Source organism: Myotis nattereri (assembly GCF_964212035.1).
Source record: "Myotis nattereri genome assembly, chromosome: 16".
Taxonomy (NCBI): domain Eukaryota; kingdom Metazoa; phylum Chordata; class Mammalia; order Chiroptera; family Vespertilionidae; genus Myotis; species Myotis nattereri.
Window position 1 is genome coordinate 16,334,608 of NC_138091.1, and position 24,810 is coordinate 16,359,417.

Here is a 24,810-nt window from a genome sequence, read left to right on the forward strand (position 1 = left end):
GGCCCATTTTTGGCGTAAATCTTGCAACATTATGGAGATTCCATGGATGGATGTTTGATGCCAAACTTAGCTGATAAATCAAAATTAATGTTAGGTCTGAAATTGATGTGGCCAGGCTCCAAACAGTATTTTCCTATAGTGTAGTATCAGAGGCACTCCTAGTGACTTCGGCGCCGTGGCTTAGTTGGTTAAAGCGCCTGTCTAGTAAACAGGAGATCCTGGGTTCGAATCCCAGCGGTGCCTTTGGCTCTAAGTCTGAAAACAGTCCCGTTTTTTCGCTGAACCCATGTCTCCTAATGGATTCATTAATTGCTTTTATTTTCGAAGACTCAAAGGTTATACATTTTCGCACTCGCAGCATCCAGATTTCCTTTTGAGTCGAGCTGTCAGTCCCGTGAATTCCTACACCTTCCTTTGCTCAGCTGATGCTACACCCCGCCGGCACTGGGGGGAGGAGGAGCGCTAGCCAGGCCTGCTCCTCCAAACACCGCGGGAGGGTGCATCTTCTGTGTGCAGCTCCCGCACCAAGCCCTTCACATACAGTGACGTCCATTCTCCACAAGCCGGCATTCTGTGTTAGGAGTTAGCAGAGGTCTGGCTTAGCACTATCTGGTTTCTGGCAAGAGGGCGCTGAAGAGCTGGGACCCTGTGGACACGGTGGGTAGAGAAGAGTCTCCAGAGCCTGCGGAAGGGCAGGGCCCGTGTGTGGAGCACTAAAGCGAGGCTGGTGCGGGTAGAAGTAAACGCTGTGGAGAAGGAGGCAAGCAGTAGGTGGTTGGCAGGGCCTAAACCTCCTTGGAAGATAGGCAGAAAGGTCTGGACGCCATCGCTTGGCCCAAAGCACGGGGTGGGGCGTGTGGGGGCGGAATTGAACCCTTCATTGAAGTCGGGCCCCACCAGAGTACCTGTGGGCTGGCCATTAGGAAGGGCCTGGCCACACGGCTGGGGTATGGAACGGGATGGTTCAGCTCAGAGATGCTACCAGGGTGTCCAGTGGCCAACAGATCCGAATCCTGCTGGGAATACTCCCCCAGAGTTGGTACTGAGCTGAGGGAAGGCAGAACGCATGGCCTGCAGCTGAATCGTCAGGCGCTACCAGAACTCTTGGCAGTCCCCAGGTGAGAGCATAGCCAGTGTACTGAACAGTCCGTCCGGGTCTTCTGGCTTTGGGCCATACCAAGCAGGCCCTTACCTTCTGGGGGTCTGGGGCAGCAGGTAAGAGGGTCTCCTTCTGGGTCACCCTAGGAGAGAACTGGAGAGTGGAGGCTGCACGGGAGGGTAGGAGTGAACTGATCTCACAGGCGGATAAACCCTGGGGCCAGGCTGGTATGGGTGTTAGAAGTCAGGGACCGTCCTCAAGGCCTGACGCCCCGCCCCACTCATGCGGGTTGGAAAGCCGATTTTCCCTACCTCACCCCGCCATCTCAGTGATGCCTCTTCCGTAGGTCTTCTTGGCCCCAGGAATTATTCCACCACCACGCGGTCTGGGAAGACAGTGGGTTACTAGACAAAGGCTTTAGCGTGGGGCTGGTCCGGCCCGGAGACACCGATGCAGGGACAGAATAAGGGACTGGTGTTCACCTAGGGATTTCGGGGCTCATTAATGGTCCCCGAGCAGGCAGCTCCACCTTTGCCTTCAAAGTTCTGCGCGGGGGCTCTGGATCCGAGGGCGGCGGGCGGAAGCGGGAAAACTCGAGACTCCAAGTTATGGAATTGCGGCGAGAGAGGGACTGGTGGGAACGGGAAGTGGGGTGCTCGGGGCAGTCCTGGAGGGCTGCGCGGGAGTGAGACCGAAACCACTCTCTTCCACTTCCCCCATGTTATTTCCTGGGGAGAGTCGGAGCTCGCGGACCCGGAGCGGAGAGGGTTACCCAGGCCCTTGTATCCGAGTATTCAGTGTCCCGGTGAAGGGTCCTGAGCGCACCCCAGGGCGGTTCCACCGAGCCTTGTGGCCCTAGAATTGAAGCAAGCCTGATACAACTTCTACAGACGTCTGCGGCTAATACTTGGCGTGGGCTCGTTGGTCTAGGGGTATGATTCTCGCTTCGGGTGCGAGAGGTCCCGGGTTCAAATCCCGGACGAGCCCTACCTTGAGTTTTGCGGAGACTAGAGCATTCCGAAGAGTTTGATATTTGAATGACGCTGAGGTGGCTTTGGAGCGGAGCGGATGTGCAGAGACCACTTTTGTAAGCGGACACCCCGGTGGCAAGAAGCAGCTCGCGATATGAACTCCTGACGAGCTAGGAGGTGCTAGGAAGAGCGCAGGCACTTCCGGACTTGACTGGGCAACACTTAGGATGGGCTTCCTCCTTCCTGCTTGGTACCTCCCCAGGGCCGCGAGAGCCAGCTTTTGGCTTGATTGATGCCGGCCAACCTTTGTCTGTGGATGACAGTAAAAAGGGGTGCGACCTATTCAGGGATGTTTTTGCGAGAACCCAGGTACTTAGATCTCAGGTCTCTGCAGCCTTGGAGGCCTCTGTGTCGGTCCCTTCTGTACATTTCTGCTTTTTGGGGGATTCGCGCTCAGTTGTGGTTTGGAATGTGCATAGGTTTCACGTCAGTATTTCTCAAATAGAAAGGACAGAATCCCCAGGAACCTCACCTGGCCATGCTGCGTTCGGTGAAACAAACAGATCAAGGCTTCGGAAAGGCCGGCTTCTGTCTTCTTCCTCGTTAGTATAGTGGTGAGTATCCCCGCCTGTCACGCGGGAGACCGGGGTTCGATTCCCCGACGGGGAGAAGGAAGTACCTTTTCTTATTTCTTCCATCATTCTGTTTTAAATCCTATTTATTTAAGAAATACCCATCCTGGGCCCTGGGGTGGAGATAAAAAGAAAGAGGGGGAAAAATACAGAAGGACCTGGGGCGGTCCTCGGTACGGTGGCCTCAGCGGTTGGAGGTTGTTGGGAGCAAGTTGCTCTTGGTGCTACTCCATGGAGAAGACGTGCATGGCTGCAGCCCCCAGACGCTCGCACCTTTCACTGGACCGCGACGAAGGTGCTGGAGAGAGCGGCGCATATGGCCTGTGTGAGAGCGTGTGCGGAGGTGACCAGAGCGGAAGAGCGGAGGGGAAGACTGCATCATCTTGCCTCCAGCACCAGCATTCTCTCTCCTGTGATCAATTGGGAGCGGGTGAGGCAACTTTGCAGCGTATGCCTTTGCACCTACCACCCTAGAAACAGCTCGTCCTCTCGATGAAAAGGGGTCACGGAGAGTGGTGACCTTAAGCAACTGTCTGTGTGTGGCACTGGGGCCAGATTCAAGGAACGTAGGGGGGAAAAAATTTTTAAAAGAGCACTGCGTTGGCCGGGAATCGAACCCGGGTCAACTGCTTGGAAGGCAGCTATGCTCACCACTATACCACCAACGCCAACGATTCTCCCAGCTCCTCCGTGTTACCTAAGACTTAGATACCGCGGTACGGTTGTGGCCTGTGTGCAGTAATTGCGGACCTGAACTGGGGTGCAGCCAAGGGTCGACAGGAACGAAGCCAAAGTAGAAGTAATGTCTGTTGTTTTCGGAGCACGTATGTGTGAGAGGCTCGGCTCCCTGCACGGCTAGTGCGCTCCCCTTACCCCAGGAGAGACTGGTTATATATACTCAGTCTACAGACGATAGACCTAGGTAAAGGGAGTCTAGATAACGGAGCTTTCAGTAACTGGCAGGCCGGAATTAAGTCTAAAATCCGTCTAGGGTGCCAGAACCGCAGGGACACCATAATGACTTTATTATCCCCAGAAATAAATCTCAAAGACATATAAAATCGCTTCTATATTGCGTGAGCTCAGTGTATCTCACAGTTAAAGAGTTGGGCCTTAAACCAAATGTGCTTAAGCACAATTTGTCCGGGGGAGGTTTAACTCCTAAATGCGCGCTCATCCAGCCCACTCGGGGAATCAAACCGGCAGAATCTTAGGGGCGTGGCTTTCAGTGTAAACTCCGCCCCTTGTTGCTTACACTGTTTCTGGTCTCAAAGCCCGTCAAAACCCCTTACTCTCTGGGCCTCCGGGCGCAGTGGTCATGCATCTGCCCGCAGATCGGAAGTCTGCAGTGTCCGAATCAAGTCGAGTCGAATCAAATCGAGTCGAGGTCACACAAGTCAGACGTTTACAGTATCTAGTAAGTTTTCAGTGACCGTTTTCCGGAAAGGGGGGGGGGGGTGTGGTTTTATTAGATAAGAAAAATATAAACCTCATTGTAAAACTGGTTTTATTAAATAAGTAAAATATAAATCTCCTTGTTTCCGTAACTTTCTTTACTAAAGTGTCGGAATTTTCTCCTAAATACAAATTTTGGAACTTTCATTTTCATCTTAACTGTTTCAAGCAATTACAATAGTAATACCTTTAATCTCATAGATATTTTAGGAATTCTAACACAGAAATTGTTCATGAATAGGCCCCAATTCTTGTTCACAAAATATAGTTGGAGCAATATATATTTTATATTAGAAATAAATGTTCTCTATTGGAAAGAACATAACAATAATGAATAATTTTAAAGTAATAGTAATTTATACACATTGTGCTAAACCAGATTTAAAATTCGGCGATTTAACTTCCACTAATGTCCATAATCTTACAGTCCAGGATTTTTAATTATCATTGTAATAGAAATATGATTCCATAGACCTTATAATTTTAATGACCACCTAATATTCTATGACCTCTGTAAACCACAGTCCTTCCCCTTCTCCGCAGTTCTGCTTTCTGAGGAAGGTTATAGATACCCACAGTCAACTGTGGTCTGAAAATATTAAATAGAAAATTACAGGAAAAAATTCATTTTTTAAATAGCTCACAGCTCTGAGTAGCTTAATGAAATCTGGTGCCACCCACTTTATCCCTTGGGGATGTGAATCATACTTTGTTCTCCCTTGGTGTCTGAGGGGGATTGGTTCCAGGATCCCCTGGGAAACCAAAATCCTCAGATGCTCAAGGGTATATAAAATGATGTAGTATTTGCATATAACCTATGTACATTCTCCCATATACTTTAGACCAATGGTCAGCAAACTCATTAGTCAACAGAGCCAAATATCAACAGTACAACGATTGAAATTTCTTTTGAGCGCCAAATTTTTTAAACTTAAACTATACAGGTAGGTATTGTTATTAATTTAATTAAGGTACTCCTAAACTGGCCTTTGCTAAAAACATCCTCAATCTGAGGGGTCTACCTCAGCCAACGTACCCGCACTTCTTCTAACGCCACATCTTCAAAATAGACTGCCCAAGCCGAAAACGACCTCTGTGCATGGGCCACGAAGTTTCAATTGCACTGTATGTGCGCGCCCGCAGGTGATATTTTGTGGAAGAGCCACACTCAAGGGGCCAAAGAGCCGCATGTGGCTCGCGAGCCGCGGTTTGCCAACCACTGCTTTAGACCATCTCTAGATTACTTATAATACCAAATATAACGGAAATGTTTTGTAAATAGTTGTTATACTGTATTGCTTAGGGAATAGTGACAAGAAAAAGAAAGTCTGTACATGTTCAGTACAGATACAGCCATACAACCATCTTGGGTCTAACTACATAGTGCATGTCAGCAACAGTGTAACTTTTTTAAAAAATATTTTCACTTTGCTGTTGGTTGAATCCATGGATGTGAAGCCTGTGGATATGGAGGGCTGACTGTATAGACTGTTTTTTTCTATACATACATATATACATATCGTTTTCGCTTAAAGGAAGCACTTTACAGCTTCTCTTTGGCATATCTGAGTTGATGACATCACTACTTTTATGCTTTGGGGGGCCATTATTAAGTACAATAGGGGTTACTGGGGCACAAACTCTGTGATACCACGACAGTCATCTGATAACCAAGACAGCTATTAAATGACTAACTGGTGCGTAGCATACACAGTTGGCCCGATACCCAAGAGTTTCACGTCACAGATTAAACCAACCGCAGATTGAAAATATTTGGAGGGAAAGGAAGCTACAATTTTGCTGACGTGTACTATAGAGTTAGGCCTACAATGGTTGCATGGTTGTGTCTGTATTGGACATTTACAAATCTTTTTCTTGTCATTATTCCCTACTGTATAGGATTCAGTACTACCTGGGGTTACAGGCATCCACTGGGGGGACAGTCTGTCCCTGGTGGACAAGGGGGGACTACTGTATTAAACAATCTTCGTATTAAACAATCTTCTAAAGGTAGACATGTTGGTTGTTCAATTGTCTGCACTTTCATTCTTATTACTATTTAAAATGTGGCCATGAACATCTTTGTACGTTCTTATTTCTTTGTCTCTTCTGAATTAGGTCCATGACATAAATTCCTGAAACCTCAGCTCCAGGGTTAAAGATTCTCCATAGCTGTACTGCTCAATGTACTGCTGTCCCAAAGGCTATGTTGCTTTTTCAAGCAAAAACAATCTTTCTTTTGTTTTCTTTTAAAATTAGTTATTGTTCTATTATAGCCTTCTTGTTTTCACGATTTCGGTACAAAATTTCTTTTTATGTTTTAATCACTGCTGATGTGCTCTCCATGCGAACTTGAAGTAGAACAAAATGCTACTAAACACAAATGCTACAAGACTTCTCAGTAGTCACTAAAAGCCCAGAGCCATGCGCATTTTTGCTGCTGGCAGTAAACTGGAAAAACAAAAACAAAAAGATCCAGTCCAGCCACTCCATTGACCTTGTCTTTCCCAGTGGGAAATGTCCTCCTTGCCCTCTCTCTCCTGAACTAACAGTGCCTTTGTTAGTGTGAAAGGCTTGGACTGCTGGAGAGGAATGTGGGTCACCTGCACCAGCAGACACCCACCTGACCAGGCTAGAATCTGTGCCTCACTCTCCTCTCTGCTCAGCTCCCTGGCTCATGCCCCGCTTTCTGCCAGAGTGGTCTTTGTGCCCCGTGTGCCCAGATGGAGACAGACAATCACCTAGCCATTTCTGAAGAAGTTGTGTGCTAGACTTGAGAACTGTTGATGACTTAGCCAGGCGACAGCCCAGGATTTCTGGCAATCTAAAGAGGAAGGTGTGTGAGGCATGCAGTTGGCAGGCAGTCCTGCACCTACTTGCTGCCCACCTAGACTAGAGCACCTTGCCTGAATTAATCTATCTCTATATATAAAAGGCTAATATGCTAAGTGTCCAACTGACTGACTGGTCACTATGACGTGCACTGACCACTAGGGGGCAGACACTCAACACAGGAGCCGCCATGACTTGCACTGGCCATTTACAGAGAAAGGGCACCACAGACCTGGCACCCACAAAGCAACACTCAGCTACTCCCAAGTGGGACACCAGCCACGCCACCACCCCGGAGAGACACCACACCAAATCGCAACCAACTCTGCCAAGAACCCATGGTGCAAAATGCAGCTCACAGCCCAGCCCAGCTGGGTAATGGTGGCTGTGAGCACCAGGTAATGACCTCACATAGCAACACCCGGTTTCCTCTCCCTAGTGACTAGCCTCCTTGGAGTTTCTTTAGCCCAGAAACACAACTTGCTTTACAGCCAGGTGGAAACATTTTACACTTTAACCAAATGTCTGTGAAGCGTTTTCCCATGCCTCATCTCATTTGATCCTCACAGAAGTCCTGGAGTAGGTAGGTAGGAGACTCAGTGGAATCCTATTTTCTTTTCATTAGCCGGAAAATGGAGATTTAGAAAGCTTAGAAACTTACCCGACTGGAAAGAAGTAAAAAATGGTGGACCTTGAAAATGACTTCAGGTTTTGTCACTGCGCAGAATATAGTCAAACACTGCTGCAGTTAAATATTTTACCCTTTGTTCTCCCTACATGATCTACAATAATAATGTGCTTTGTGTTGATATCTACTGCTGTGTTGCTGACAATTACCTGAAAGAGAAGTTGAGGTGCTTCACTGGGCTGGAAAAAGTTTAGCTAAATCAGAAAGCAGGTCTAGCCGAAACCGGTTTGGCTCAGTGGATAGAGCGTCGGCCTGCGGACTGAAAGGTCCCAGGTTCGATTCCGGTCAAGGGCATGTACCTGGGTTGCGGGCATATCCCCAGTGGGAGATGTGCAGGAGGCAGCTGATCCATGTTTCTCTCTCATCGATGTTTCTAACTCTCTCTCCCTTCCTCTCTGTAAAAAATCAATAAAATATATTTAAAAAAAAAAAAAAGAAAGCAGGTCTAATTAAGCAAGTAGAATATATATATATATATATATATATATATATATATATATATATAGCTAAGTTACTCGTGCATGAGCAATACATATAAAGCTCTCACTGGCGCCAATCGCATGCATGTGTTTCCATCTGTCATTGTGGATTGTGAATTTGGTTGACACTTTTATTATAGAGAAAGAGCAATAGCGATATTAAAATATTTCTTCTAATTGATTTCCTTTCAATGTGCATGAATTCATACACCGGGCCACTAGTTATTTTATAAGGAGATACAAAACAGTAAGTTTCTAAGTCTGTCTTTGCTTCTACATTTATTAGTTGACATTAGCTCACGAAGAAGATCCTTTTCTCATCCACTGAGGCCAGCTGATTTATTAATAATAATAAATCATAATAATGATAAACATTGAGGGCTTACTGTGGTAGGCCTTGTGCTGAGTGCTTTAGCGACCTTACTTCATGAAATGCTGACAGCAACCCTGCAAGGCACTATAACTATGCCCATGTTAGAGCTGACACGCAAAAGAATTGAGCATTTTGCCAAGCAATGCAGATTGTAAGTGGCAAGGCCAGAGGCACCCAAGCCCATAGTCTTTCTGCTACATCCTGCTGCATGCTGTCCCCTCATAGCTCATCTGATGAGTGACGACGGGTAGGTCAGGGGCCCTGGGAGAGAAGCATGGTTGTCAAGTGTGGTTTATGGTCCAGGAGAGCTCTGGGCATTATTAGTGATTGACCAAATCCAGCCCACAGACTTGTTTGGTGTCTTATTTGCCAACATTTACAATTCAGTAAAGTTCACATGTAAATCTAGTTTTCTAGCTTCTCGTTAGAAACTGAAAGTTCTGTCCATACTTAGGCTACACTTCCATATAGTAACAATCAACTAGTGCCGCGTTTTCCCTTCACCGTTCAGGATGTACTTGGCCGCATTCCCTACCCCTCCCTGTTGCTTTCCCAACACTAAGAACCTATTGTGAGGCATTGTGCCTGGGTAGAATACGCTTGATAAATCCAATACAGTAGCTCTGTCCCCTGGAGTCTTTAAATTACTGCTTGCACATTATGTCAGGGATGTTTGATGGGCCAGCATAAAGTCTGGATTTGCAGCAGGGTGGTCATGACCCTCAAATCTCTATAGATACCTCATCATGCACAGATCTTTGACTTTTTAAATTAATCATGGGCTCCCCAGAATGCAACTGTAAATAACTGTCACACACCTATTTTTACCACCACGCCCCCTTGCTGCTTTCCCAGTAACTGTGCCACCTGGCAACCATAAAGGAAATGTTAAGAGAATCCCAGAGAGGACAATCCAGATCTCTAACATTGTTTGGTTCCTGAGCCAACTATCTACTTTTTGATTCCTTGTTATGAAAGAGAACATAGATCCCTATCGTTTATGTCATTGTTCATTGAGTTTTCTGTCACTTGCAACCAAAAACATTGTGAACTGATCAAGAAACCCATAAGGATTTATTTGGTTTACATTTGGTTGGATCATATGAAACTGGTATTTTTATAGGCCAAAATGATGAACTAGCAGCAGTTTTGCATCATTCACCCTGTAGATGTGTGTCTGTTAGTATGCTTTTGAAAGCAAATAACAGAAATTTTAATTCAGTGCATTAGGGAAGGAGACCTGGACTCACTTAAGGAAAGTGCTGAAATAGGCATCCAGAGACTCAACAATATCATCAAGGTCTTAGTTCTGCCCAGGTCTCTCTTCTGCCTCCTGCAACGTCAGCTTCAATGCAGGCTGCGTGGTTTCTTGTCCACATCTAGCAGGAGAAAAGGAGTTTCTGCCCAGCATTCTGGAAAATTCTAAAACTCCCAGTAAATGGCCCCCATAGGTCACATGCTTATGCCTGAATTAGTGACCATGATCCTGGATGATCTCGGATGAAAAGGTGTTGATTAGTATAAATTGAACAGAGTTCACTCCTGAACCTGGGATAGGGTCACATCTTTTTCCCAAAACTCTAAGTACTTTCAGGAAGCGGGAATCACTCAGAGAATGGAGGCTGGTTACATAACCACAATGTACACTCCAATAGGTCATCAATCTAGGAATTTGGAGTTGGCAGCAACAGAAACAGACAACAGAATGGGAGACAGGAAAAATTAGGGTGTTATTATTTGAAGAAAGAGAAAGGGTGCTGGACAGGCAACACCACTTACAAATATCCACTAGTTATTTCATAGATGGACCCAAAATGAATTTATTTAACCCAACAATGAAATTTGAGGTCGTAAAGAGCAGAGAAAAAGGGAGTGTGACAAGAAGGTGAGAAGTAAGAGTGGGTCCAAACAATGTGGTCTTCATCAGGAGACGCAGAGAAAGGTCTGCTGGTGAGAAATTCTTATTAGGAATGTGAGCGAAGACTCTAAGGAACAAAATAGTAATGACACAAGAATAAACACACAAGCAAACAAGCAGTATAACAATAAAGAGTCCAGAGTAGACCCAAGTATCTATGATGACTTCATATGTCAAGGGTAGCATTTACTTACTTACTTACTTAATTATTTTAATTATGTATGTATTCATTCATTCATTCATTCATTCATTCATTCCAAGGGTAGCATTTAAATTCCCCTGGGAACAGTGTAGTTTATTTAGCAAATGGCGCTGATAACTGGCTCTCCATCTGGCAGAAAACGAAGTTAGACCCCAGTTCATACACACACAAGGCTACGTCCCAGCAATATTAAAGGTTTAGATTAAGAAGAAGAAAGAAGGACATGAGAATATTTGGTTGGGGCATAAGGGAAACCTGTCTAACGCAGAACCCGAGCGCGCTGCCGCTCTCATTCCGCTGCTTCCATTGGTCCCTCGTGGGCAACGTCCCTGGACAACCAGCCAATGAGAATTGAGCATGGGCGGCGCACTCGGCCAATAGGGCCAAAGCAGGAGATTTGAAAGGGCCTCGGCGGGAGCGCGGAAGGGGCGATTCAGTCGTTCGCCGGCGGCCGGGAGGTTGGCTGTGCCACGGGCCTCGGGTGAGCAGACCTCCTTCTGCGCCGGGAGCGGGCTGGTGATCAGGGGGATCTGGGGTCCGCTGGGCGCGCATCCGACCGGCTACTGTGCGCCCCGGGGTAGAGAGAGGGTCCTGGAAAGGGGTGGGGCGTGGAGCCGGGCAGGGCTGTCGGGACCAGCGGCCGGGTGCGCCCGGGAGCGCCCGGAGCGGTCAGCGTGCCGACCTGCTCCGCTCCCTTTCACCAGCCCCAGGCAATCGCTTCCGGCCAGATAGACTCAATCCGCCCCCTGCCTTTCTCGCTCCCTCCTGTGTTCTGCTTCTCACGGCTGTTTCCCTCTGCCCAGCTCCCCCCCTTTCCCTCTAAGGATGGCTCAGAAGGAGAACGCCTTCCCGTGGCCCTACGGCCGGCAGACGGTAAGGGCTTGGCTACGTCCCCTTCCCCAGCGCATGGCGAGTTCCTGCTCGGAGAGCTGAGACCCTGCCGAAGGCGATCTCCGAGCACTTCCTTTGCTATCGTGCTCCCGGGGTTTGCTGGCGGCACTTGGTCTGCTTCTCTGCAGCCACATCCCGCCGAGGGCTGCCAGCTTGAATCCGAGGACCCCTGGGCTTAACCTGCCTGCTATCTACAAACGGTAACTGCGGCTGAGCCGCCAGGGTCGGCCCTTTAGGCCACGATTACCAACCCTTGTCCTGAAAGTAACAGGCTTAATTGTTTGGGAATTTATTTTAAAGACGGGTGTGAGAGAAGGATCTAAATAGATTTATTTTTCCGGTGGTTCCAACACCTTTCATTGAAGAGTCACTCTACCCTCTGATTTGAAATGCCACCTTTATTATTATATTCAGTTCCCACATCTATGTGAGTCTATTTCTCGACTCTTGTTTTGTCCAACTGGCTTATTTGTAAATTCTATATTCATATTTGTAAATTCTATACTCATGTGTTCCCTGGGAACAGGCTTTTAGGGCCCCTCAGACTTTCTTCCTCTCTTGGCTAAAGGAGGAAGGAAGGCAGGCGTCACACAAGCTTTGCTCCATGTGCTCCAGGCTTGGGTATCCTGGAGGGTCCATCTGCCCCCTGTCCACCAGCTCCCTCCCTCATGGAGTACTGAGTGAGTCTGTGAGAGTGGAGGCTGACTGAGAAACCACTGTCACTTCTACAATGGTCACTCCCAAAAGACAGTTTTGTATATTTCCCAGAATTTGAAAGTGGGAAGTGGTCCAAGGTCATCGGAGTATTCCCGTAGTGTCTCTAAAGTCTTTTGTTGCAAAGGGGTAAAAACTGGCATTTGCTGAATATTCAAGGCCTCCGGGACCTTATCTAAGCCTTAATAGACTGAGATTTTTTTAAAAAAATGTTTTTAATAAATGGCATAGTATATATTTTTATTGCATATTTCAGAAGTTCATTCTTTTCCATTGCAGAGGAGTGGTCTGTTAATGTGAATATGCCATCGTTTATTTACACGTTGGTAGACATTTGGGTCGCTCCCAGGTTTTGACTGTTATGAATTAAGCTGTTGTGACATTTTTTGTGCATCTCATTATTGATTTTGAGAGAAAGAGAGAAACATCTATGTGAGAAATGTCTCTTGGTTGCCTCCCACACATGCCCTGGACCAGGGATCAAACCCACAACTTGGGTATGTGCCCTGACCAGGAATTGGACCTGTCACCTTTTGGTGTACAGGATGACGCTCCAACCAGCTGAGCCACACTGGCCAGGGTTGAACTGAGATTTTTAGGGGACTGAGAAGGTCTCTGTGCTAAAACTCCTTGAATTATGGATGTTCATTACCCCAGCCTCCTACTGCCCCGGGGGGTGGAGAGCTGGGCGAATCGGTCAAGTTATGAGGTTATGAATAGAGGTTGGACAGCTTCATGCTTGAGAATGTGGTGCGGGCCAGGCCCAAGAGGTGAAATGTTAGGTATTGGGGTAAGTCCTTTGCTCCGTATCTTAGGCTGACTTGGCTTGTGTATGAATAACCCATTAATATGGGGTTCTGAGCAGATTATTGGGGCTGAACAGCAATAGTTCGGTCTCACTGTTCCTCTTTGAACTGGGTTGGGTGGGTGGGGTGGCTCCGTAGCAAATACTGAAGTGCTGCTTGCAGCACATTCCAAACCGGTCACTGGGACAAAGGCACCCTCAGAGCCCCCTGTGCTCCTTCCCAGGCTCAGTGTGGCCTGAACACCCTGCCCCAGAGAGTCCTCCAGAAGGACCCTACCACCCCGTCTTCGCTCGTCCTCATGAGCCGCTCCAATGCCCAGCCCACAGGTAACTGGGACTCGGGGAAGAGGATTGCCTGAGGGGACTCGAGTCTGGGAGGGTGCAGGGATGAAAATGTTAAAGGACAGCCTCAACGTACCGGTTCTTTTCTTAGCTGCCCCTGGCCAGAACAGCAATGGGACACCCAACTTAATGTAAGTGCCCAAGCCGTGGGGTGGCAAGGGTGAGGGTGGGGCAGGGAACAGGTGGGAAATGAGGGAGGTGGAAGCTGAGGGCAGGAGGAACAGGGATGCGGCCGGAAAGCCTGATCTATCTACAGCTCCCTTGGGAGAGAAGCAGGGCTGAGGAGCAGAGAGAAGGCAGACACCTCAGGTCAGGGGTCCTCAAACTACGGCCCGCGGGCCACATGCAAATACAAATATTGTATTCGTTCCCGTTTTGTTTTTTTACTTCAAAATAAGGTATGTGCAGTGTGCATAGTAATTTGTTCTTAGTTTTTTTTTTTTTTTAAACTATAGTCGGGCCCTCCAATGGTCTGAGAGACAGTGAACTGGCCTCCCGTTTAAAAAGTTTGAGGACCCCTGCCTCAGGTGGCCCACACACCCTTTCTCAGGTGCCTTCCCCCCACTCTCTGATCAGGCGGTCCTTCACGATCGATGACTTTGAGATCGGGCGTCCTCTGGGCAAAGGCAAGTTTGGAAATGTGTACTTGGCCCGGGAGAAGAAAAGCCGTTTCATCGTGGCGCTCAAGGTCCTCTTCAAGTCTCAGATAGAGAAGGAGGGTGTGGAGCACCAGCTTCGCAGGGAGATCGAAATCCAGGCCCATCTACAGTATGGTCACTGCCCTCGGCGCCAGAGCCCCTCTGTCCCCCACCCCCCGCCCCCCCAGCTCCTCTCAGCCCCACCTCATCCGGACCGCTTTCTCTGCGGCTGTGGCCACGTAGCCCCACTGAGCTCTCGATTGCAGCCAGAGCCTTGAACCCAGAGACCTGTCTCTAGTTCTCCCTGGCCACTTCCAGCCCTGGTGTCCCCAGCCTGGTCCAACTTTGACCTGTACGGGACCTGTCATCGTCCCCATCTCCTTATGCCCGGATGTGTCCTGAGGCCTCTATGTCTCTCCTCCCAGGCATCCCAACATCTTGCGTCTCTATAACTATTTCTATGACCGGCGAAGGATCTACCTGATTCTGGAGTATGCCCCCCGCGGGGAGCTCTACAAGGAGCTGCAGAAGAGCCGCACTTTTGACCAGCAGCGAACAGCCACGGTTGGGAAGGGGTGGGCACCTGGGACGCCCACAGTGGGCCTGAGGCTGGGGGGGGGGGGTGCTGCTGGCCGCCGGAGGCCCGTCCTGGTCTGACCGCCTGTCACTGGCCTTCCCAGATCATGGAGGAGCTGGCGGACGCGCTGATGTACTGCCACCAGAAGAAGGTGATCCACAGAGACATAAAGCCGGAGAACCTGCTCCTGGGGCTCCAGGGGGAGCTGAAGATCGCGGACTTTGGTTGGTCTGTACACGCCCCCTCCCTGAGGTATGTTGTGCCAGGAGGCCAGCCCTGGGTGAGGCCGGGAGGTTCGGATCTTGTTACCTAGAAACACTGGGGTTTGTCCTCGTGTAAATATATAGACAGACATAGCAATATCTTTACAGAAACAGGAGGCTCGGTTTTGTTGCCCAGATTTCTTATTCAATATATTGGGGCCCTCTTGCCATATTGAGAATACTCCCATATCATTTTTTTTATATATATATATATATATATATATATATTTTATTGATTTTTTTACAGAGAGGAAGGGAGAGGGATAGAGAATTAGAAACATTGATGAGAGAGAAACATCCATCAGCTGCCTCCTGCACAGCCCCTACTGGAGATGTGCCCACAACCAAGATACATGCCTTTGACCGGAATCAAACCTGGGACCCCTCAGTCCGCAGGCCGACACTCTATCCACTGAGCCAAACCGGTCAGGGCTCCCATGTCATTTTTAATGGCTTCCCACTGTTGCAGAGTAGAGCTATAATGTGATTTATTTCAGTAGGACATGCTTGATGGGCATTAAAGTTGTCTCTAATTTTTCCTTTAATTCTAAGGTGAGCGTTGCCCTCTCACCTGATTATTTTAAGACACGTCCCTCAGTTTGGAAATGCTGGGCAGGGTATAAACCCACCTCTGGGGCTTTGGTTTGTGGCTTCACCCACTGCCACCCCACAAGCCGTCAGACCAGGGTCTGTTGCATCCCTGTGCGTCCTGGGGTCTTGGCTCACTGTTGTCAGGCAACTAGGAAAGGAGAGGCCATTTGTCTCTGGGATCCCTGCCCACTGCCCCCCCTCCCCCAGGAGGAAGACCATGTGTGGCACCCTGGACTACCTGCCTCCAGAGATGATTGAGGGGCGCACGCACAATGAGAAGGTGGATCTGTGGTGCATCGGAGTGCTCTGCTACGAGCTGCTGGTGGGAAACCCCCCCTTTGAGAGTGCTTCACACAATGAAACTTATCGGCGCATCGTCAAGGTGCGAGGGCTGACCCAGGGGTCTGGCTGGGGCTTTGTGCTGGCTGCAGGGGTCAGGGGCTGGGAGTGTGAAGAACATACTAGTAGTTGTGGGGCCTAGCCCTCCAAATAGAATGAGCAGTCGGGAAAAGCAGCCAGGATGAAACCAACGGGTCCTTTCTTCTCCTTTCTCTGCCTCTGCAGGTGGACCTGAAGTTCCCCCCTTCTGTGCCCGTGGGAGCCCAGGACCTCATCTCCAAGCTGCTCAAACATAACCCCTCAGACCGTCTGCCTCTGGCCCAGGTCTCAGCCCACCCTTGGGTCCGAGCCCACTCTCGGAGGGTATTGCCACCCTCGGCCCTTCAGTCCGTCCACTGAATCGTCCGTCATTTACTGAGCTGCGTCTGTTTGTATGTCTGTATATAGTATGTGTAGTTGGAAGGAGGGGGTCTCTGGCTTGTTCCCTTATCTGTCTCCTGCCTCCTTTTTATTTAATAAAGGCTGTAGCTTTTTGTAATGATGAGTGCAGGTGTTATAGGTGGAGACTTTGCTGGGATGAAGCTGTCCCCTGTGGGAATAGTTGCCCAGGGATGCCAAGGATGGGTACTGGATTACTGCCCCTGGTAGCACCCTGCCCTCAGCTCTGATACCAACCTGGTCAGCTCCCAGCCACCTTGTCCCCACTGTCTTTCCTCTCCTCTGCTCTGACTCCCAGGGTCTCGGGGTGCTGGGACCTCGGCTGTACTCTGCTAAGCCTGACCTCTGCCCACCTCTTACTTCTCACTCTCAATTGTCTGACCTCTAGTCTTTCTCCTGGTTCAGCCCCGGCCAACCTAGGAGCCATGGGACAGTGCTGTCCCTAGCAGTGGTGTTTTCCTGCTCTGGTCAGGATCTAGTACGAGAGCAAAGAGAAGCAGCACTGGTGGTGTCTCATTCCTGACTACGGTTTCACTGTTAAGGATGATGTTTACGGTAGGTTTACCCTCATTTTACAGTTAAGGCAACTGAGACACATGATCTGCCCAAAGTCACACAACTAGCGAGTGGGGTAGCCCAATTTTAAAACTCCGCGTTTAATGGAATAATGGTGTAATGCTGCCTTTTCACAGCAAGCACATTTATTATGTATATATGATGTATATATATATACACACACACACATATTTCACAGAAGTGGAGCAAGAATTGGTTTTTGCTTTTACTAAGTATAGCTTAAAAACCTTTATCAGGTTAAGGTAGGACTATTCTCTTTCTACTTTGCAAAGGGTTTGGTTTTTTTGTATCAGGTGTTGACTTTCATCAAATGTTTTTTCTGTATTAATTATTTGCTCTTTCAATCAATGTGGTGAAATACATCAATAAATGTTCTAATCTTTATTTTACCTCAGTTTTTCGTGCTGTATTCAATTCCCAGAATTCCCAGAGCTAGAGTAACAAAATGCCACCAACTTGGTGATCTATAACAACAGGAATTTACCTGGGCAGCTCTGGAGGCCCCAAATCAAGGCACCCATAGTCCCACCTTCCCTTTGAGGGCTCGAGGGGAAAATCCTTGCCTCTTCCAGCTTCCGGTGGCTCTAGGCATTTTTTTTTTTTAAATCCTCACCCGAGGAAATGTTTTTCCCATTGATTTTTGATTTCCAGAGAGAGGGAAAGATAGAGAAAAATACCGATGTGAGATTGGTTGCTTCCTGCATGTGCCCCGAGGGCCCTGGTGGGGGAGGAGTCTACAACGGAGGTAGCTAACTTGAGATCTGAATCAAACCTGGGACCCTTCGGTCTGCCCCGCAGACCAGTGCTCTATCCACTGAGCCAAACCAGCTAGGGGCTCCAGGCATTTCTTGGCTGTGGTTCCATAACTCCAATCTCAGCTTCTGTCTTCACATGGCCTTCGTTTCTCTGTCTCTCTTCTGTGTCATAAGAACACTACTCATTTGATCTGCAGCCCACCCAGATAACCCAGAATGATCTCAAGGTCCTTAATTACATCTGCAAAGACACTTTTCAAAAAAACTGCACGTTCATAGGTTCATTAGGGTATAGATACAGCTTCTTGGGGGCCACCATGCAATCTGCTACACATGCCCATAGAGGAACAACTGAATGATGTTCTAAGGCTTTTTTTTTTTTTTTTTAAGCAACCTGCTCATTTCTCTTTTCCCTGAGATAGCCAATTCCAAATCTTTTTGCTATTTTTTGAGTTATTTTGCTCTTAGTATTTATCATCTATTTCCAAATCACATGCTTCTGTTGCTATTTCATAAATCTTCAGTTTTAGGTATTTATTACCTATTATTTACCAGCTATAAAATTTAAGGACTGAACTCTTTTACCCCTCTGCCACTATGTATATGCTCACAGGTTCTGTCCTTGCACCCTTTTGATGTAGTTACATCATGCTTTTGGTTAGATTTATTCATTGGACAATAGTTATTGAGTGCCTTTGACATCCCAGGCTCTCGAGCAGTGAATAAAGGAAAAAATCCTCTAAGCTCATGGGCTTTGCAAATCTAGAGGATCCATGTCCAGTGTTTGGATTATCATGAGATGCTAGCCAAGCTGACTCATGTGGCATTCTAGTATTTTTTTCTTTCTTGTACAGCTGTTGACTGTCCCTGAAGTTGTCTTATTTGCTCATTTTCCTATGTATAGGTCACTAATCCATCTCCAACTTCTCCTTCAGTGTGAGCACTTTAAAGCTGTCAACATCCATCAAAGTGTCATTTTACTGCATCACACAGGCTGGATATGGAGTACAGTATTTTGTGTTTTTCAGGTCTCAACATTCCCTAATTACCATGATGACTTCTTCTCTGATCCAAAAGTATTTCAAAGGTGTTTCAAAAATTCCAAACACACGGGCTCACCCCTACCTGTGCTCTGCCCCATTTCTCTTTTGCCCTCACCACCAAGCCTGCCAGGCAAATGCCCTGTGCTTACAACTCCTAATTCTTAGGCTCCAGGCTTCACTACCCCAGGGGTTGGGTTTGAGCCCTGTATTATCTCTAAAAACTTTTTTTTTTTTAATATATTTTATTGACTTTTCACAGAGAGGACGGGGGGGGGGGGGGGGGGAGGGGAGTTCATTAGAAACATAGATCAGCTGCCTCCTGCACATCTCCCACTAGGGATGTGCCTGCAACCCAGGTACATGCCCTTGACCGGAATCGAACCTGGGACTTTCAGTCCGCAGGCCAACGCTCTATCCATTGAGCCAAACCAGTTTCTTTCAGCTCTAAAACTCTAAAAACTTTTAACTTACACAAATTAAATGAGTTCATTCACATAAATAAGGTGAAATTCCACCACTAATACCAGTTTGGTAACATCTTTCTAGTCTTCCTTTCCATTTACATTCATATCCATATTATCCATATACTTCTAGAAAACAGCATTTTTGCCTTTAGCATGTGAGATTTCTTTAAATAGTATTGGCCTGTATGTACTGTTTTGTCACTTCCTTTTGGCCCTTATGATGCCTTAGAACAGCGGTTCTCAACCTGTGGGTCGCGACCCCTTTGGCGGTCGAACGACCCTTTCACGGGGGTCGCCTAAGACCATCCTGCATATCAGATATTTACATGATGATTCATAACAGTAGCAACATTACAGTCATGAAGTAGCAACGAAAATCATTTTATGGTTGGGTCACAACATGAGGAACTGTATTTAAAGGGCCAGAAGGTTGAGAACCACTGCCTTACCTTAGAAGGTTCTCTCTGACAGTTCAGATAGATGTTTTGTAAAACTGCCATATTATAACACTTAAGATGCAGGTTCCTAGGTTTTTAAGAAAGCTGTTCTGTTGATGGAAACGTAGACTATTGTCAGTGTGTTGTACTCTGGCCGTGTCTTTTACGCCTGGGAATGTCCAGTAGATTGTGCCCAGTTGCTCTCCAAAGTGGTGGGGCAACTCACACTCCCCCCAGCACTAAGGTAGTGTGCCCACTTTCCTGCACCCCCGTCAGGGGTGTTGGTTTTCCACCCCCCAAGTCACCAAAGCTCCTTAGGCATGCCATACCTGTTCCCATCTCAGGGTCTGTCTAGAATGCCATTGGCAGCCTATTTTGAGCCTGAGTCCATGATGATTTTGTTGAGTTATGAAATTAATCAAACTTGGCTTTAGAGCATCGTCCAGTACACACACGCACACACACACACACACAAAATTGCATGTTTGATCCCTGGTCAGAGCATCTCGATGTTTTTCTCTCACATTGATTTTTCTCTCTAAAAAAAATCAATTAAAAAAATATCCTCAGGTGAGGATAAAAAAATAAATGGATGAACCCTGGTGTCCTTGGCCATTTTTCTAATATATGTGTCTTTTGCTAGTTTACTTGTAAAGACAAGGGGTATTAATTTGTCATATACTGCCAATATTTTTTTTTTCCTGTGTCTAACAGAAAGTTTAGAGTGGTTATCTTTGTTGGCGTTTTCAGTTTTATGCTGTCAAGTCTACCATCTTTTTCCCTTATGGTATTTGACTTTTGGTTTTTCTTTTAAAAATCTTTATCACCCCAAACATAAAATTGTGATCAAAATGGAAATTCTTTTGGTGTAAGGAATAAAATAATTGTTTTTTGTTTTGTTTTAGTTCCAATACCTGGTCTCATATTAAACTCCCATATACAGGAATTGCAGTTTGTAAGAAAAAAATATGGTCCTAACTGGTTTGGCTCAGTGGATAAAGCGTCGGCCTGCGGACTGAAAGGTCTCAGGTTCGATTCTGGTCAAGGGCACATGTCTGGGTTGTGGGCTCAATCCCCAGTGGGAGGCGTGCAGGAGGCAGCCTATCGATGGTTCTCTCTCATCATTGATGTTTCTATCTCTCTCTCCCCCTCCATTCCTCTCTGAAATCAATAAAAATATTTTAAAAAAATATGTTCATTTATGGGGTAGCAGGAAAAACATGGGCCTTTAACAAAACACTTGTCCCTGATTGCAGCAAAAGTCACCCTTCTCTAGCTCCTGGCACTGTGTAGTATACAGGCCTCTTAGGTCAAAATATTCTATAAATATTGAAAAGAGTATCCCAAAGCCTCATAAACAGTGTGCATAGGTGTGGAAATATGCGTCACATCAGACACCCAGGAGTGACCGACAGTGTGTGACTGTGACAGGCAAACAGGAGGAGGTGAGCCACTTCCCAGCAGCCTGCACGCAAGAAGTGGCAACCTTTACCCGTCAAAGTCCGGGAAGTAAGTAAGTAAGGCTTTGCAGGCCACACGGCCTCTGCTGACACTACTGAACTGCCATGTGGCACAAAAGCGACCACAGACAGTACATAAACCAGTGAACATGCTGTATGACAAAATTTTAGGGACATTAACATTTGAATTTCTTATAATCATACGAACTTTCATATTCTTTAGATTATTTTTCAACCATTTAAAATGTTTTAAAAAACCCTCCCAAATTACACTTTGACAACAAACACGTGTCAGCCACTTCAGTATTGTAAATACCCTTGAATGTAATACATATGGCAAGAAATAACAGGACTTGCCATTAAACTTTAGCTACATTGAGTTTTAAGAAATAAGATTTGAAAAATAAGAACCTTAACACTTAAGCATGGAATAGAGCTTGCCAGTCTTTTTCTCCATTACAAGGTAAAAATTGTCTCTTGATATGTCTGGTTATTTAGCTTAGGGAGTTTTAACTTAATAAAAAAAAAGCAAGGGCAAGTGTAAATCCCTGAGGTGGGAGCATGTCTGAACCGTGAGGAGGAAGCCAGTGTGGCTCCAGCAGGACCAGTCAAAGGGGAAGAGAGGAGATCAGCATGGTACCAGGGCTCTGGCCTGCATGTAGGGACACTCACGTACTGAACATGTATCCAGCGGCAAAATCCCAAGCCATCCTCCAAGGGAAGAGACTCAGACCTGGAGGGAGCAGGAGAAGGGACAGAGCGGCGAGAGCACAGGAAAGCCCCTTAAATCGGCCTTGCTGCCCACCACTAGTCGCTCTGAATGGTTCACCTGCTAGGTCTGTGAGCCGAGGACGGCGGTCCGAACCACCCATGTTCTGCCGAAGTTGTTTTCATCCTGATGCACTAGAGGCGGTTCAATCCCGATGGTCCGCGCAGGACACACTACGTATTTCCATCCCAACAATCTCTCTCAGGTCCTCCAAGTCGGAGGCTTACACGTGCGGTTGCTAAGCAACGACTGTGGGCGTGGCCCTTTGGGCATAAAGAGTCGGAGCCCCGCCCTTGGCGGACGCGGGTATTTCAGGATCTTGATCTTTCAAGTCCTCCCCCTCAACTTTCTCAATGGGCGGGGCTACGACGGCAGCTGTCAGCTCCTCTCCGCCCCGCTGGCTCGCACTTGTGTCCGGGTCTTCGATAGCAGCTCTTTTTCCGGGACTTCCTGGTCGCCGTGACCAATCAGAGTGTTGTTTCCGTCCTTGCCGTGGCCGGCCCGCAGGCCTCGGCGCTCCTCTACCTACGCCTCTTAAAGGCGCCGCCGACGCCTCGGGAGCCCGGGCGCACCAATTCCTCGGTTCCCGTTCCCAGCTGCAGTATGGAGGCGTCCCACGGGCGGCCTGGGCCCGAGTCAGACCTTCTCACTTTGGGGAGACAGCGAGCCGCGGTCTTCGGCGGCGGGCCGGGCCGAGCGCCTTCTGAACCGCCCTCAGGCTTCCGGGTGTCGCGAGAGGAAGAAGCCGAGAACGTTGGAGGCTCGAGCCGCCACGCCAGGGCGTCCCCTAAGACTTCGAGCTACGGCGTCGTCCACTGGCCCGGACCGGAGGCTCCGGAGAACGAGGTCGGCCGCACAGTGATGCTGTGTGGACCCGGGAGCCACCCGGGAGCGCCGGATCCCGAGCACAACCCGCACGGGTCTTCCGTCCGCCAGGACCCCGAGCCGCCCGAGGACAAGCCTGTGTCCGAAACGGTCGGCCGTCGAGGAGGCCCGGGAGGCGGCGGGATGGATGTTGAGCCGGAGGAGGAAGACGACGAGGGGGCGGCCGGCCGGGCTGGCAGATCGTTCTCCAGCCGACTCCAGGACAGCCGCAGCCTGGACGGGCTGAGCGGGGCGTGCGGCGGCGGCCCTGGGTCCCCAGCGGCTGCGGAGTCCGGCGCGGGTGGCGGGCGTCGCGCCACCATCTCCAGCCCCCTGGAGCTGGAGGGCACGGTGAGCCGCCAGGGCGACCTCACCCATTTTGTCGCCAACAACTTGCAACTCAAGATCCGCCTGAGCAGCACCTCTCAACCCCCGCCCCCTGCCCCTGCGCCGCCCAGTTCAGCGCCCTCGTCCACCCCGGCCATCCCCCCCATCGACCCGGACGTGCTGCGGGACCTGGAGCGGCTGAGTCGGGAGCTGGGCGGCAGGGTGGACCGTCTGCTTCGCGGGCTGGGTGGCGCGGTGCAGGAGCTGACAGCCCTGAGCGTGGGCTGCATCCAGACCTACCGCGACGCCGTGGACTCCCTAGGCGAAGCCGTGGACATGAGCATCAAGGGGATGTACACCCTGCTGGCGCGCTGCGAGGAGCTGGAGAGGGCTCTGCAGCCGGTGCAGGGGCTGGCGCGCCAGGTCCGGGATATCCGACGCACCCTGGAGGTGTTGGAGGCTCTGTGCAAGTGACCAGGAGGGCGAGAGAGACCAGGCCAGGGCCCAGTAGGATCCTAAGGACTCTTCAAGATGCATTTAGCAGGCCGGCGTCCACTCGCTGGGCCGTATGCAGGTGTATCTGGGAAGTTCTAAAGGCTTTCCTGGTGGGAGGTGATGCTGCTCAGCTTCTATTCAGTTGGCCATCTGTAGCTACGTTGTTTTTCTCAGCTCTTCTCTAACGAAAGCACCGTCCCTGGGAACCCAGGGCTTCAGGTCTGGGCTTGAGAGACATGCTAGGTGGGATCAAGAAAGGGGAACAGAGGCCCCAGCCCCCACTGTGGCCACTCTGACTCCAGTATCACATCTCAGGTGCCAGGAGCGATGGGAGTTTGAGAGGTCCTTGGTCACACACCGTGCAGACAAGGATGCACACCTGCAGATGGATAGCCTCCTGCTTTTGCCCACTGGCCCCCTGCCATCCCGTTTCAGCCAGACCAGGGTGGAGCTAGAAGGAATGCATTGCATGGTAGAGGGGGTGAGTTGGGAGTGGTCTCACTGCTCTCAGGATTCGGTAGAATTGTTGCTGGTTTTGAAGCCCACCTGTTGTGGAGTGTTCTAATCAGTTTTAACTTTCTGAGTTTTTGTGGAATTAAAGTGCTGCTGCTGCTGCTGCTAAGGCTGAAGCTGTGTCTGTGTGGCGTTACACGGATTGATGAGCCAAAAAGATTGGGAATAAGGGTCCGTCTTTTTCGTGGAGCTCCCTTGGGGTCGGTGCTGGGAGTGAGGTGGGGGACCCAGGCTACGTGGGGAAGGATATCATTCCGGCTCTTAGGCGTCAGGTCTGAGGGGAACTGCAGGACACAAACATGACCCAGAGATCCGATAAAAGCAGAAACGAAGCAAGGTGCTCCAGAAGAGAAAAGGAAGGGATTGTCTTCTCAGATGCTAATACGCCTTAGTCCGGGAGGGACTGGGTGAACTGCACATTTTATCTGTGGAGAAAGATGGGGGAAACTTGTTAGCTCCATTCCTGATCCCATTTCCCACACTGCACTGATCAGTGCCGCATGTATGGTTTGAGACAATCTTTGTTCCAACCCCTGGCACCCTTCTGTTTACAGCTCACATAGAAAGTTCCAGCAGCCACCATGTTATGGTCAGATTTAGAAAGAGATCACAGAAAGACATCCAGTTTTGTTTTACTATCATCCTGTTTCAGAAAACACTAGCACTTTGAACTGTGCCTCACAAGTTTCCCTTTTGAATGTAAAGAACTCCGGGGGTGGAAATGTTCTAGGAGCCTTTTTAAATTCAACCAGTGAAAACTGTTAAAAAGGATTACTTACTGGCCCGTACGGGGATCGAACCCGCGACCTTGGCGTTATTAGCACCACGCTCTAACCAACTGAGCTAACCGGCCAGCGGTG

General features: G+C 48.6%; 2 protein-coding genes across 3 annotated transcripts; both read left to right on the plus strand.

Moving 5' to 3' along the window:
- Positions 1 to 12,801: 12,801 nt before the first annotated feature.
- Positions 12,802 to 17,216, plus strand: AURKB (aurora kinase B; the record flags this gene model as incomplete). 2 transcript variants are annotated; one of them, XM_081109643.1, is made up of 7 exons in its annotated part: positions 12,802 to 13,386; positions 13,493 to 13,532; positions 13,978 to 14,169; positions 14,465 to 14,603; positions 14,720 to 14,868; positions 15,678 to 15,852; positions 16,035 to 17,216. In XM_081109643.1, 7 exons carry the CDS (start codon positions 13,359 to 13,361, stop codon positions 16,206 to 16,208), a joined length of 897 nt encoding a protein of 298 aa, XP_080965769.1. In that variant the 3' UTR covers positions 16,209 to 17,216. The 2 variants fall into 2 exon arrangements, with proteins under 2 accessions (XP_080965769.1, XP_080965770.1); XM_081109644.1 differs by lacking the exons at positions 12,802 to 13,386; positions 13,493 to 13,532; positions 13,978 to 14,169 and having other exon boundaries at positions 14,533 to 14,613; positions 16,035 to 17,210.
- Positions 17,217 to 21,139: 3,923 nt separating this feature from the next.
- BORCS6 (BLOC-1 related complex subunit 6) lies at positions 21,140 to 24,054 on the plus strand. Its single transcript, XM_081109645.1, has one exon. It carries the CDS (start codon positions 22,355 to 22,357, stop codon positions 23,414 to 23,416), a length of 1,062 nt encoding a protein of 353 aa, XP_080965771.1. The 5' UTR covers positions 21,140 to 22,354; the 3' UTR covers positions 23,417 to 24,054.
- Positions 24,055 to 24,810: the final 756 nt, after the last annotated feature.